At 52.4% G+C, this 15,320-nt stretch overlaps 3 protein-coding genes across 3 annotated transcripts; 1 reads left to right on the top strand and 2 right to left on the bottom strand.

Moving 5' to 3' along the window:
• Positions 1 to 1,278: 1,278 nt before the first annotated feature.
• Positions 1,279 to 4,188, top strand: QC761_103370 (uncharacterized protein; the record flags this gene model as incomplete). The annotated part of the gene is made up of 4 exons (XM_062873581.1): positions 1,279 to 1,367; positions 1,488 to 1,518; positions 1,822 to 3,755; positions 3,841 to 4,188. The coding sequence occupies 4 exons, from the start codon at positions 1,279 to 1,281 to the stop codon at positions 3,896 to 3,898; spliced, it is 2,112 nt and encodes a 703-aa protein (XP_062736635.1). The 3' UTR covers positions 3,899 to 4,188.
• A 4,436-nt stretch (positions 4,189 to 8,624) lies between these two features.
• QC761_103360 (uncharacterized protein) lies at positions 8,625 to 11,661 on the bottom strand (the record flags this gene model as incomplete). Its single annotated transcript, XM_062873580.1, has 4 exons — positions 10,108 to 11,661; positions 9,917 to 10,054; positions 9,762 to 9,820; positions 8,625 to 9,646 (listed from the first exon to the last, which is right to left on the bottom strand). Exons 1-4 carry the CDS (start codon positions 11,115 to 11,117, stop codon positions 8,625 to 8,627), a joined length of 2,229 nt encoding a protein of 742 aa, XP_062736634.1. The 5' UTR covers positions 11,118 to 11,661.
• A 654-nt stretch (positions 11,662 to 12,315) lies between these two features.
• QC761_103350 (uncharacterized protein) lies at positions 12,316 to 15,084 on the bottom strand (the record flags this gene model as incomplete). Its single annotated transcript, XM_062873579.1, has 1 exon — positions 12,316 to 15,084. The coding sequence occupies one exon, from the start codon at positions 15,082 to 15,084 to the stop codon at positions 12,316 to 12,318; it is 2,769 nt and encodes a 922-aa protein (XP_062736633.1).
• Positions 15,085 to 15,320: the final 236 nt, after the last annotated feature.

The raw sequence follows: 15,320 nt of genomic DNA, 5'->3' as shown, positions 1-15,320 counted from the left end.
CAAGCACCGCACGTTTGTTGACAGATTTGACAGCTCATTTTTGTTGGAGAGTTCGTTGCTATGTTTTCCATCACTCACGGGGGAAATTTGAAATAACGGCAGGCGCTGCTCCCAGCAGACACAAAGGGCATATATTCTTGAACACGCAAATCTTGAAAGCATGAGACCCAGAAAAGGACAGGTTTTCAAACTGAGGGGGATGTGTTCTTCCTGGAAAACTTCGTTTTCTGGGACCCACCACACGTTGAATTAGTGTTCCCGACAGTTCGGGCCCTAAATCTACGCCAATCACAATTCGCGGCCCGTCCCGACCGTCTGGGTACACTGTGTCAGTGGATCAAATATATGCAAGCTGGTTGGCTGCAGCTCGGTTGCCAAGATGCTGTTGGTCGTGCGCTTATTTCTGGATGGAAGGCTTCGCTCCCTCATAGGCCACATTCCCGGGCATAATCTGCACCGGACTGCCATCTGGGGGTTGTGGTTGAGCGGCTTGGGGAGGGTCCTTCGCCTTTTGATGGTTACCTACGCCCTACCCCTCGCGATCGGCCGGGTTGAGATTCTGACGCTGTACTACCTCCATCCTCGCTCGACCTTCCCCCTCCACACTCCAACCCGTGGAAGCTTTGCCGGGATGTGGTCCTTTTTTCTTTCCTCGTCTGTGCATGGATCAAAATATGGGCGGGTTGACGGACGGCAAGTGGATTTTGACCGTTCGTTGCCGTCATTAGGTGTGTGGGAGATGGCCTGAGATTAGGGTGGCAGGTTTCCTCCACAACCCTACACAGTGCGCAGGCAACTCGACGCACTTCATCACCTCACCTTCGTTCCCACCCTCCCTCCTTCCCAAATTTCGTGCGTAGCGGTGTGCACCTTCCTTGCTTGCAAACCGATAGTGAGAAGCGAGAGGAAAGAGGGGACCTTTTGAACGTGACATGGCAGCTGCGCTCTGTAGATGAATGCAAATCAACTCTGGCTGGTGTGGGAGACAGGCGAAAACCACACGCCAAAGCAAGCCAAGATGGCAAGCTTCCCGTTCAGTCTGACATGCTTCGGTGCGTAAAAAGATCTGTTATGCATGGGGTTGTCACCTCCGTGACAGGACCCTAGTCAAGTCCACTTGGCATAACCACCACGCCCTGCCTTACTGTGTATGCCCCCCTGCCTCTCTGGCTGCACTCTGCGTTGTTGCTGTCGCATCAATAGGTGGGCAGGAAGCAATAAAGTGGACGGGCTAGTAGGGCTAGTCGATATTTCCCTTGTCCAGGAAGGTACCGCCCGATGAAAGTCTCAGTGGCGCCATTTGGCGGAAACGGGATAAACCCCACGAGTATCCTCCATCCTGAGCCGCAAATTCCACCCTTCCTGTGGTTTGCCTGATTGATTGCCCGTCACCTGCTTGCTCCCTCGTCTCTCACCTCCTCACGAGGACAGCGCTATTTCGCGATATCATTTCTGTTTCAGCTTCTCGTCGTGCATCTCACGCATAGCCCGCCGACCTGGATTCAAGCTACCACCACAGTGAGTTTCCTGCCCTCTGGAGAGTACCCCGGGTGAGCTGTTTGGGGCTGCGGGTCCAGAGTCATGCCTAGGCCACGCTCGATTTCGTCCTGCAAGTCTCACAGGGCCAGTGCCAATCAAAGCTCGGGTTCAAAAAGACCATGTCGCCGGACATTTCTGATCGCGCTTGTCCCTTCTACAAAGGGCTGCGTGGGCTGATTTGTGTCCTCCATCGAGACATCCGCTTCTTGTCCCTCTGTCTTGTTTGCCAAATGAAAACGCGACTGAGGAGCTCACAAAGGTATCAGTTGCAGATCACTACAGGACAAGGTGTGGTGTGTTGTTCGGGTGGATAAGGTACCTCGACTGCTACCTGACGCCTCAAATCGGTTTGATGAAAGTCTCTCCCCGTTGCGACACAACCCGCTGCAGGTCAAAGTGTGCCCCAGCCCAGCCTACAGCATATCTGGTTCCCTCACCTCTCCATCCCTGTCTGCAGGGCCCGCCGTCGAGGTTCCTGGACTGTCGCGGTTCAAGCAGAGCCTGAAGAGAAAGCCCCCCCTATTCAGTCTTCATCCACAAGTCCTGCTCCCGGTGCCGAAGTCTTCTCCCGCCGACCACTCGGTCAACGCCCCAGCTGTCGTCTGCATCAACACCACAGTTCCCGCAGGCAGCCGCTCAAGATTCATAAGAGGGACCCGGTTCCCTTCCCATTCCTGGCTATCAACCCTGGCCCACAACCCTTCTACCTTGACATTTCTACCTCGACACCTTTCAACCAAAACCATGCTTGAAGTAACGGGCTACCCGCAACAGCAGTATTTCGGAGGTCCTGCACACCGTGTATTCCCTCCTTCGCCTCCGGCAGTGCCATTGTCATCCTCGACCCCTGAACTTCTCCGCGAAGTGGCCTTCAATGCGTCCAATTATTATTCCTCCTCGAACCCAGCCACAAAGCAGCAGGCAGAGACTCGCTCGGCATCTGTATCTTCTGTGTCGTCGTCGACATCTCTCTCAAGCCCCCCAAGCATGCAGCATGGAACCAGTTCCCGGACGATATCACCAGTGCATAGCATGACAGATTCAGCAATCGGGAACGCTCTGGTAGCCGGCACTCACTACCAGCAGTCTCCTCAACCTCAGTCTTACACCCCGCAAGCACACACAACATTGTCGCTGCCGAGCCCATCCCAATATTTTCAGGCGCACATGGCTCCTCCTGCGACTCTCTACTCGTCACTTTCTCAGAGACAATACTCGCAGTCGCAACACTACGGTTACCAAGTCGGCTCGATACCCTCCCATCCTTCGCCACTATCGATGCAGAGCTTTCCTGGACTGGACTTCACCCACTTCGCCACCTCGTCTTACCACTCTCCATCGTCGGCTCTTCAGTCGTATCAAACGTCCCCATTGCTCCAATACCGGCCAGAAGTACGAGGCCCATCCCCATTTCTCAAGGGACTGCAGAGCTTGCCTCCCCATATCATCAGCCAGATCCACAGGTCATTCACCTATCTAGAATGCTTCCAGGTGTCCAAAGTGTCCCGCTGGTTCAAGGAGAAATTCGACCCTGCCAACCTCCCAGTCGAAGACAAGATTGCTGGAGTTCGTTATGCGGAACAATACTATCGCCGTTACTTCCCAGGCCGGGCTTCCTCTTCCAATGCGAGTGGAAGCGGCAGGGAGTACGATGCCAAGCACCCTGGATCATTCGGGTGCTACCACTGCTTCCAAATCAAGGGTCCGGAGTGTTTTGAGCAATTCAAATGGAACAACCACCCAGAGGACGACGGAAACAACGAGACAGGCTCTTCCGCTAGTACGCCGGGGCCCGGTGCCGTCTCGGCTCGCTCGACGCCGCCGAAATCTTCCGTGTCGGCCTACTCTTCGACAGGTAACCCGCATTACGACCCGAGCCTTACGAGAAGCAGCGTCACGGCGGCGGCAAACAATAGTCGCCGGGCGAGCAGAGCAGAAAGCACTGGAAGTCCAATATCGTCTTCCACCGCGGCAGGTGGCAGCATGCCATCGACGGACTCTCCGCGAATCAAAGAGACTTGGGGAATCCGCCGATTCTGCATTGACTGCGGTATCAGGAAGCAATACTATCGCCCTGGCGATCTGATTGAGCTTTGCAAGACCAAAGAGGCGGTTTGGGTGTGCCAATGCTGGAAAATTCACTGGCGGCCTGCCGAGATCAAATGCACTGACTGCGGGTCGTTTATTCCTCTTTCGACGCCAAGTAGGAGAAGAGGGTGATTGCTTTTAGTGTCTGTGGTATGTTTCCCTTTTATACCTCTCTCAAATCATCAGAATGCTGACATTTATATCTCCACACAGGCTTAACTCTCAAACGATTCATTGTTTTCCCTTGTCGATTCCGCCTTTTGCTCTTTAGAAGGATATACCTCGCTCGCATCTGGCTGCATGTTTTTCCAATGTCTGGGCTGGCAACTCTGCTTTTTGCGCATTTATTGTCACTCACATACTTTATACTAGGAGAAAGATGGGAGGCGGCAGCATGTTTGTGCATTGCGTATTTTTTTTCCCACGTTGATAGCTAGCTACACGGTTCTGTGTCAGATTTCCTACGCATTTTTACCACCTCGAACCACCTATCTCGTTCCAGATGTATTGAGACGAACCAAACATCATGAAACGTGGTTTATCACAGACTTTGTTCAGCCGCGGTGTAACGTGTAACAATCAAACATTTACGCCGCAGAGGCGCTTGTATGCTACAGTTTCCACTATTTGTTGGGTATTGTTCACCAAAAAAGAAGGTCGTAATAGCCCAAGACATTTTGTTTCTGTTGGTTGTTGTCCTTGAAAGATTGTCAGCCGCAAGCGAGAGCCCTCGGCCTCGCGATAAATCTTTTCAAATGAATCAAAGCGTGATGAACCAACAGCGCGCTTGAGATGGGGGCATCGATGTTTCATTTCCCAGGATAAGGAAGGTCTCTTCAGGCTTTGCAACAGTAGAGACCCTGACATATCCGTACTGTGTGGGCAGATCAACAGACATGGAATCACTTGATGAAGATGGCACCTAGTCAGATCTCAGATTCTGTCATCCCGCGGGAGTTTTGAAAAAGTTGTTGGCTGGCTACTCACATTTTGCAGTAGCGTGTTTTAGAAGCAACCTTGATGGGTGTGGGTAGCAAACACGCACTACATCGTCAGCCCTGAGGGTGTGGGTGGTGATGGAGGGTAGGCAAAGTCATGTAGGCAGGGTAATAGACGCACACGATTCACACAACGCGGCACGTTGGTTCGGCGCTTAAAATGCTCGAGCATGGTGGCGGTGACTGTTGGGGGGAACTACATCAGCCGAGCCGGAACCAGGAATCGTGTGTGCACGCGCGCCGTTTTCTGCAATCTTCGCCTCATTTACCTGGTTCCCTTATGTCCGAAAATACCATACCTGAAAGCAGTTGCATTGGAGAGCGAGTTCTCGTTAGCGGTGGGCATCGAAACAAAGGCTGAGTGAATCGGCTGATCATGGCCCCTGGGAGCCCTCAGACTTGGGGCTGGAAGGCGGCCATGGTGGCCTGGATGGCGGCCATGGTGGCCTGAATGGTTCCCGAAGAAATCCTAGATGCTGTCAGTGTCGCTTTCGCGTTGAAATGATAACCCATTCACTATCGCCAGTCGGGTACTCGGTCAGAAAGGTGGTGGAGATGCGGGACGGCCGTGATGGTTCAGTGGGATCGACCCTGCGCACACAGGGGTGATCAGGTCGTTGAAGCTGGGGAAGCCACTGGTGCCGCGGTGGTGTCTCCTGGCATGTGCGAACACTTAACACCGAAAGCACTGTGTGGTACAGAAGGGCATGGTGTTAGTCAGATGGGTGGCTAAAAAGGAGCAACAAGCTTGCATGAAACCATCTTGGAGGGTTGGGGTGGGACTGGCAGACGATGGTCAACGCTCTGCTCCTGTTGCCTTCCTGTCCGCTGACTTGCTGATAAGGCGCCACGACGCAGGGGGGTCCTTGTGAAGCTGTGGTGTCTACTCAAGCTGAAATGGGAAGGCAGACATGCGCCTGAAAGGTCGTGCTCGAGGTGAGTTGTCCGTGGACCCCTGGTGCGGGCGAGTGTCAACTCACCGCCAGCCACACCGAGGACAAAAGAAGCAACGAGAGAACCAAGATGGTTTCGTGGAACGGGTTTTCTTGATCGATGTGCAACGCAAGCAGCTCAGCATGCAAACGTCATGTGTGGCACTTCCCTAGCCCCCATCAACGGTTGAATTGGCGGAAGGATTTAGCTCCCATCACCGTGCGCGACCCATCTGATCGGATGACAAGACGCCAGAGTCTCTCCAACAGGGTATGTTCTGTCAGTGGTACACGTCCTCCGTCTGAAAATGCCAGCTTTCGACTTCGTGTCAAACCAGTCTCATATGCCACCTCCCTCTCCCATGAAAAGCGAGGGGAGAGTGGTGGCGCTAGGAACCAACAGCAGAGCTATGAACAGGGCTCAGCGACTGTACCAGTCTGTCGGGACAGGGAGATGAAGGTAATTGGTTGTGGAAAGCCAACTTTGACTTGTCATATCAGCGCGCACCCCTCGAGCATTTTTTTTGGTGGGGGGAGGGGGAGATGATGTTTGAAAACGCATCAGAACAGGGCCGGAAATCCTAACGTCTGCCACCACGGTGAGCTTCCGTTCCGTCTAGATGATCTGCCGAGAAGGTTGGGGGTCCACAACCTTGCGCAGAATTGCTCTTAAAAATGGGATTGACGTGGGTGGTGGCGTTTAGATCAGAGCCAAGTGCGAGCTAATGAGGTAGATGCAGGTTTGCCTCAGGATGAGGGAGTGCATGGCGTTGCTGGCAGCAATACGACGACGTCTGCGGCCTCGACCGAGAGAAACACCGCAGAATGGCGCGATGGGCGAACGGAGGCTGGTGTTTGGGACCTCGGGAAGAGAGCTTGTCGCTTGCAGCGCAGGTAACATGATTTGCTCTCTCTGCGAGTCAAAGCTGCAAGGTCCACTTGTACCAAACAGTGCTGTTGCATGGCGGTATTCTTCCAGCTCCGATATGCAATAATCGATGACAGACCTGGCTGGGCATCATGCTTGGCTCGAGGAACCAATGTTACGAATAATTATGCGAAAGCTATAGTATATTTGTCAGAATATGATTGTACAGCGATAAAGTGAGTCTAGGAATCCCAGTTCGGAAAGATAATGCTTATGGACGGAACCGCTCTGCATACGTAGACTGCCTATTGCGAGATGGAGTGGACTGAGAAACAATGTGTTGTCCATCCAGGTTGTTGTGTCAGAAGAGCCGTCTTTTCAGTTGCTCGTTGGTGGTAGAGCAGCGGGTAGAACTGCGAGAGTAGCGTGGGTTGGTTGCATAACCGCCACGGCTCCTCGTTGAGACTCTGAGGTCTTTGTCATCCGAGCGGCTGTGTGTAAGGCAGACGTGAAAAGGAAAGATGGAATCGGTGGTGGTGTTTGGTCTTGGATAAAGGGCATTGTGCTGCCAACAAAGCTTCTTACCTTAGCTTGGGCTGTGTGGATGAAACTGTTGTGGGGTGTGGGTCAAAGTGCTCTGCACTTTCGCTCTTGCCTCACTCACATCTCAGCACTCCGACTGCCTCGAATTGTTTGTCCTCATGACACTCAATCAACTGAAATCCTGAAATATCTCATCTAACCATGGATAGTTCAACGAGTCTACGGGATAAGATTCAAAAACGCTATCATTTCAAAAAAAAAAAAGAGAAAAAAAAAAAAAACCATCGACACTCCTCATCTATACCGTCTGATCATGCTCAACGGCCCTTAGATTGCCTGTTATCCCCAGTCAGTCTGAATGTACCACCCCGCAACAATATCTTTTGTACAGGCTCCTGGTGGGTAACAAATGAAGGGTGTCAACCTTCGCTTGCCGTTATCGATGTGCAACTCCACCTCCCCGGAGAGGCTTTTCCGTGGTTCAACGGGTGATCAACCATACTCACCTACCACTCAAACACACCAGTCACAATCTGAACACATCCCACACCCTCTCGGCAGCTGCTCAACAAGAAGAGACAGAAGAAATCGGCTGCTCGGCACCCATCGACCTGTTGGGGGTCAGACATGGCCAAACATCGTGACATTGCGCCTCGGACAGCCACGGAAATCACCGCAGTTAGTAGCCGCCGGCGAGGTCGAGCAAAGAATGAGCCGGTCACCATCAACACTAGCGCCACATCCGCAACGGTGTCAGACGCACTGTGCCCTGTGAATCAGTTGAGGGAAGACTCCGAGTCCTGTTGCACCTCTATGCCCTCTGGTGTATCTCACGATCTCGCGGCCTCCCAGCTCAGTTTCATTTTTCCATTCTCAAGTAACCCAGTAGCAAGCATTCTCCGAAATCAAAAGCCTGCAAAGTGCCTTATCACTAACGACGCCGGTGAGAGGCGACATCCCCATTTCCACTGCGGAGTACCAGACTATCCAAACCATAACGCCACCTCGAACCGTCCAAAGCAGTATGAGCCGAAGAAGATAGATACCCTGTCCCTGTAGAGTCCAGACAGTTCGAGATCTCCTCAAAGTACCACCATGTCACGTTGACCTGAAAGTACTTTCACACTCTTCCCCCTGAACAATCTTGATTTCTTCCAGCCGAATGCAACTCGGTGATCGCAAAACATGCGCATACACGGTTGTCATCACCACGCCCCATATCTTGTTGAAAAGCCACGCTACGAGCAGCCCAATCAACGAGCGCCGGAACGGATGCCCGGCTCATTCCGCCCACGAGACATAACCGGCTGCTGAAGAGAGATGCCCAGCTCACGAGTATAGTACTCTTACATGAGCTCCCTCAGACTGATTACAACCACTTTGAGCTACATGTATCTCATTCTCTGTAAATAGTGTTGTGAAAATGTACGTATCCCTGATAATCAAAGTCTGTTGGTCCGTGCGCACTGTTTACATCGTGAAGAACCACCCCTTTTGCCCCTTTTCGTTTCCACAGCAGGCTCAGCAGTGTCCACTTTCAACCACCCACCACAAATCCAACATCAACACCGCAACAGCAATACAACCATCAGCAATCTTCAAGGAGCGGTCTGTTTGATTCAAATTTGTCTAGTCATCAATCTTCAATCTCACAATCTACTTCTTCTCTCCCTCTACACTCACCTCCTCAGCCCACTCCCCATGCTCCACAGTCCTAAACCCCCACCCGCCATCCTCCGCACTCCTGTACATCGCCACATTCTCCCCCGCAACCCTCTTCTCCAATCCGCCTGGAATCTCCAACCCAGCCCTGCCTCGTTCATACAACCCCTCATCCACCCTGCAAAACAACAGCGGCAACACCTCTCCCTTCCACGCCCTGACTCCAGCCATCGAGCACGCCAGAACGGTGTGAAACAAAAAGTAGATGCTCAGTAGTATCATAAAGGCAGGGTACATCAGCCAGTACCACCTCACCTTCACCACTGGCGTCATCTGCGTGGCGTCTCCATCGTATCGTTTCTTCGTCGTCTGTGTCACCGCTCCATGAAGCCGGAATTCGTTCGTCAGGCTGGCAGCAAAGGTGTTGATCCACTGATTTAAATCGCCCGTGGTGGCGTTCCACATGGCTTCTACCCAGTCTGATGACGAATCAAGCGTGTTGATGGTCGTGGTGACTGTGCCCATCGTGATGGACGACATGAAGTTACGCAGGGCGAGCATGGCCTCGCGCGTGACGACGTATTTTGTGGCATTGTCTGTGTTGAGACTGGGAGGGATGTTGATAAAGACGTGCTCTGACCCATGGGCGGCACTGGTCATTGTCAACGAGGTGAGGGAGTGGTTGGCAACGCGGGTTTGGTTCTGCTTGCCGTCCTCTACCCAGATCTTGAGGCCCTCTACGCAGAACCACAGAGCGCATTCTGAACCAGCCAGAAGCAGCCCAGTCTCTTCTGTTTGTGTTACAGAGAGAAAGTCAAACACTGAGTAGTAAGCGCGGGAAGTCGAGGAGATCTTGTGGACGGTCCCGTTGGTTGGTGCGACCTTGAATATGCTTCGTTCCCCCGGATCCATCGAATTTACGATTGACGTCCCAGAGCCAGTTGTGTAGGTGCAAGTATTGGCTGTTTTGTTGCACTTGGTGTATATCTCGGCATTGACACAGTCGCCACAGCTGGCTAGTGTAGGTATGATAGGCCACGAGCAATTGGCAGTCCCGCAGGATACTGGAATCATGGGAATCTGACCTTGATACTTAGTTATCTGGTCAACCCTACCAAGTTGAAGACTCACCTCTGTGGAGATAATTCCGGCATAGACAGCCGCTTTTGTCGATAAAGACAGAGACGTATCTATAGTTTTTGTTAGCCGGCAAACTTCTCTGGAGCAGATGAACATGCTTACCACCAATGAACCCTCGGTGTAGATAAGTGTCCTAAACCTCTGACCTAGCCGGTGCTGGTGCCGGACTCAACGTGCCATTGTCTAGATGCCTCGGTTGCTGTTCAAAGCTGACCATTTCCTGACTGAAGGTCTCAAACCCCACCCCAAGAATGGCAATGGCTGCTCCAACGCATCCAAGGTGCCTATATCCCCATGTCAGCATCGCAAGCAATTCCGTCACATCGGGCCTACAAACCTCCCCTTCAACCTCCAAATCAGCTTTATTGCCCCCCTTAACCCCCTACTCGCAGCATCAAACTTCCCAAAATCCTCCAACTTTGCTCCACACCTTCCATCCTCCCCACCCTTCCTCCTCATCTGCGCACTCTCACTCACCCACAACCACGCCCCCTGGCTGATGGCCGACCCAACATACGCATCCATACACAATCTCATCGCCGTCACCAACGCAACAACCCCCGTCTCAAAGCTTATACCGGACCACCCAAATTCCTGTGGCAAAACCTGCCCATCATACGTCCTCAAGAACCCGGCCAGCCCCACCACAGCAACCACACTCAACCCAGCATAAACATACTCCTCCTTCCACCAACTAAACGAGCTGTAATATTTCCTCCTCCTCCTCCTTCCCCCCTCCCCCCCACCAGGCGAGTTACTCTCCTCCATCACAAACCCCTCCCCTCCCCCCAACTCCACATTCTCAAACCTATCATCCTCCTCATAACGCCACTCCTCTTGTTCCCCACCCGGCCCAGTCATGACAATCGCCGGCCTCGGCGTCCGACTCCGATGATGATGCCCCGTCCTCGAAGGCGTAAACCTCTCCCCAATAACATGATCGTACAATCTCTGCGTATAAGTCGAAGCACCATCATCCTGCTCCCTCCTCCCACCACCCCCATGCTGCCCATCACCACCACCATCACTCATCGCCCTCTCCGAAGGCGCAGAAGGCGGCTCAGCCTTGTGTGACCACGCCCCAGACGAGGAATTCTCCCCTTCTTTCCGTCTATTCGACACAGAATGATATCTCTCCCTTCTCGGGTTCGACGGCCGGACAATGGTCGAGGATTCGTCATCTTGTTCGGTATTCCACGGGCTCCGCTGGGTATTAGGCTCGGAATGAGGGGATTCGTTACCAGAGTCCGTTACTGGTCGTTTCTTGGACCGGGTCCGGGGGGATATGTTGCCCGAGTCCGTTATTAGTCGTTTCTTGGACCGGAGGGATATGTTGTCGGGGTCCATTATTGGTCGTTTCTTCTTCTTCTTCTTCTTCTTCTTCTTCTTCGCCCTGGTGATGGAGGAAGTGGGGGAGAAAAAATGAGCGCTCCTTGCGTCAGGCCGGAGGAAGGTGACGAGGGGGAGGAGTGATATCGTGGCGGTTCGCTCGGAGAAAAAAGGAATGTGTGTTAGGGTAAAATAATCATTGAGAAAAAAAGGAAAGCGTCTACCTATCTCAGAGGTATTGATGGGAGAGAATGACAGGTAGGAAGGATATAAGGAATAAAAACGCGGAAATAGAGGCCAGCGAGTGGCAGCGTGAGTCAAGATGAGAGAGGAGGGACAAGAGGGGTCCCGACAGCATAGGCTTTGAGAACTGGAGTGGCATGGAACAGGTATCAAGCGGGCACTGGCCTCCTAGAGACATATAAGGAAGGAGCACGTTATAGGAGAACCTGGGAAACCGCGACTGAGCGCTTGCCGCATCATTCCTTCATGCCCCACCAGCAAGACCATCAATTTCACTTGGGTGTAAAGTTGAAAAAAAGAAGGAAAAAAAGAAAAAAAACCCTTTTCCCGTTGCACAAAAAAAAAAAAGAAAAAAAGAAAAAGGCTCAGGAGAGTTCTTCATACCCTGCTCCGGAACGAGCACAGAAAAGACGTTTAAACAAAGAGAGAACCTCTACGGAGCCCCCTATTTGTCTCACCAGCGCCCCTTCTATACCTATTAACTTGTCCTGCCTATAATATAATAAAAGACCTTTCAAGAAATCTACAAGCCTTTAAACTATCTTCGAAGGCTTTTTAATAATCTTTAAAGGCCTTTTAATTATTTTCAAGGCTTATTAAATACTCTTTACGCTTAGTAATTATCCTTCACAACACAAGGTTGTTAAATTATAAGCAAAGTGGGGGAAGGGGGGGCGCGTTGGTTGGATACATAGGGGGCTCCGTAAAGGTTCTCTCTAAACAAAAACAACAATCTGCCAAATCAGCATCGAGGAAGACATAACACCGACACAATATCGCATCAATTCCACTTAATTCATAATGCGCTTTTATTTTCCGCTATGCCTCAATAACCAACGCCATCGTACAATGCTCACTGACTCCTCATCTCGTAGCCATTATTCGCGCCAGTGGTCAGTCAACTCCACGCGGCCGGCCCCAACCAGTTTGCCATGGCGATATGAAAATGGAGGGGGTCATAAAAACACCACTGCTAGTGATACGGGATGCAAAAGTCGATCCAGGTAGCCAGATAGTCAAGCCGGCTACCGTTGGCTTCCTCCTCCTTGTAGATACGCTCAAATTCCTCGAAGCTGAGCCTGCCCCATCCACCGCGATCGCTTGCCTCCTTCTCAGCCAGATCCAGTCGTTTCCACTCCACCAACTGTTCATAGGATGGCGGAGACACCGATCCATTCTTCTTGCTGGCCTTCTTCTTGGATTTTTCCGCCTTCACCGCGGTTCTATGGACCGGGGTAGGGTCCTCGTCAGAGGGTGTCTCGACGGCGGGTTCGGATTCAGAATCGCCATTGGGTCTAAATTGCGGCATAGTTGGATCGCGATGAGAAGCCGCCTCTGATGATGATGCTGATATTTCCTCGGGCTCCTCAGATGGCAGAACAGGCAACTCGTCCGGCACAATCTCAGAGGCTGAACCCACCAGAGTGGTTCCATCCCCCTCGCTCTGGTCAACGCTGTACCCGCTAGCAGCAAGAAGCTCTTCCAAGGACAGCTCAGCAGGCTTGCACTTCTTGGTAACTTTCTGCTTGTTCCTGTCGACCTCTTTGAGATTGATGGATGTAAAGGACGGTCTCCATTTGTCGCGCGCCTCCTTGGTTTCCGCCGCCTTTACCGCAAGGTCCTCCTTGCGTTTGAAGAGGGTATCGAGTATTTCGTTGAACGCCTGCTGAATGACTTGGTAAAAGATTTCCTTGCCCACGTCTCTTTCGGCATCAGGGATTTCCATTCCGCCCCATCTTTCTGGTATACTCCGTGAAGAATTGGAGATGTTGGATCTCGCATCAGTATCGTAGCCATGGTCATACTCATCATCATCATCAGCAAATCGCACTTTAGATGAAGATCGTGACCGCGAGAAAGGAGGCTGTTGAGGAGCCTTTGAGCTTTCTATTGACGAATTCGCCAGTGCCAAGACGTCAAGGCTTTCAGGCCAGCTGTCAGGAGCCATAGCACCTTCCTCTTCATCCAAATAAAACTGCCGCTTCTTCCAACGATCAAATAGCTTTTTTCGTGCTTCAACCCTTACACGTCGGTTAGAGGTGGCAATATAGGGAACGCGAGCGGAGTGGCGGTCCCCGGCTCGTCCTTCGCCCTCCCTGGAGTTATCACTGGCCTCCTCACCGGGTGGGGAAGCGCCATTCTCGACTCGTTGAGGTGTTTGCTCGCTGGCCCCGCCGTCTTGACCATCACCATTTGTCATGTGAGCTTGTGGGCCGTTCATAACAAGCATCAACTGGTCACCGCGCGGCGACTCCCCCACTATAATAGTCGGTAGCTCGCTGGTCCGGGTTGGTGGGTTCAAGAGAGCGTTCAGGTATTCGATGCCGCTTTCTCTGTTCGCCGATGGCCGACTATCAGCCAGAACAAACAGGCTTTCCTGGGTCTGGGTTTGCTTTGCAAACAAGTCATTCAAAACTGACTGTCGGTCGGAAACATCAGGTGAATCCGTAGCCACAGCCCGGGGGTTTCCGTCCGCAATGTGAACTTCGCCCAGGCTTTCGTTGACAACCTTTCCTTCCAAGGGGCGATCGGTTTCGGGCGGCTGGAAAATGCCTTCGCGGCCAAAAAGACTGCTCAACGGTGCTCTGCTTGTTCCTAGCTGTTGGACCTCAGTCGAACTCATGACCTGATCGTCCAGCCCTTCCAGAATGTCCCGATGCATCTGCTTGAAGAGCACGTAATAAGCGCGGAACAAGCGTAGGAAGTCTCGGCGGCTCACGAAACCGTCGTTATCCACATCGTATCCGTCAAAGATCTTCCTGAGCCTGTTTTTTCTTTTCCTGTAGGATGTGCCGCGGAGAAATTCAGAGAAGCCGATGAGGTCGTCATTATTGTCGTCATAGAAGGCAAACATCCGGTCGTGTAGCAAATTCGGAATAGGCTGTCTGTCTCCTGAGGGTACGAGATATCGCTCAAAGGTCTTGCGGTCCATAGCCAAGCACAGCTCATCCGGATCCTCCTTCCATTCCGTGTTGGCCATGAACGTCCATTGTTCCCAGAGAGCTTCCAACTCTGGGCGTTCGAACCCGGTTTCCTTGGACAGCTTGGCCATCAATCTCTTAGGAAGCAGTCTCAGGCAGTTCTCGGGGTCTCCAGGGTACCACACGGGTTGAAGCTGGCGAGGACCGAGGCGCGGGGCCGGGATCCTGATCTTGTAGAAGATGTGCGTCTTGGTGTGGAGGCCTTGGGATTCGCATGTCTCGCAGAGGTCGAAATCGGCACAGTTGGCGCAGCGGTAGCGGATGCCACGAATCGGGACAATGCCGCACCCGTTGCACTGGCAGCCTCGGTGAACATAGGCGCTGCGCCGGGCGTTGTCCTCGGAGACTCGAAAGAGCAAGCTCACAATATTTTGACCGGCTCGTGCCTGGGGACCATATTGATTTTGATCGTCATCATACCAGTTATTATCGAGCTCCTGGGCATCATCGGCGACCGTCTCGCCATCGGCCAAGGGTCGAACTGTGGTGTCGATATCAGCGTTCTCGTCGGCATGGGATTCAGCCGACGTGTAGGACGCCTCGGATTGGGCGCGACCTGGCGGTTCAGCGGCTACGGGGGTGTTCACAGAACGTCTGCGATGTCGAACGGCGTTGCTCCTATGCAGTCGACCACTCGGTTCGGGTTGTGGGTTGTATAATCGGTAGCAGTATAAGCCGACTGTTGCTGTAGCCGCGAGCGAGAATAAGGCCACACTAATGCGTTGCCTCGTCAGCGTGGATGCTGCGACAGATGAATCCATGATGTCGGACGTGGCATCCTGTTAGCTCTGGGATTGCAATATTTCCTGCTGTTGAAACTGTCGCGGTTGTGGATGATGGTTTGTTGAAGCTGGGTAGGTAGCAGTTGAAGGTCAGGGCAGCAGCAGACAGCTTCAGCTCCAGTTGCGCAACAGTGTGGGTCGCGCCAAGACTTTCAGTTATCGCTCTAGCTTCGAAATTATTTTAAATTCGTTGACCTCAACATCTACATATAATC

Source organism: Podospora bellae-mahoneyi (assembly GCF_035222275.1).
Source record: "Podospora bellae-mahoneyi strain CBS 112042 chromosome 1 map unlocalized CBS112042p_1, whole genome shotgun sequence".
In the NCBI taxonomy this organism is placed as follows: Eukaryota; Fungi; Ascomycota; class Sordariomycetes; order Sordariales; family Podosporaceae; genus Podospora; species Podospora bellae-mahoneyi.
This window is presented reverse-complemented; position numbering and strand designations above follow the sequence as displayed.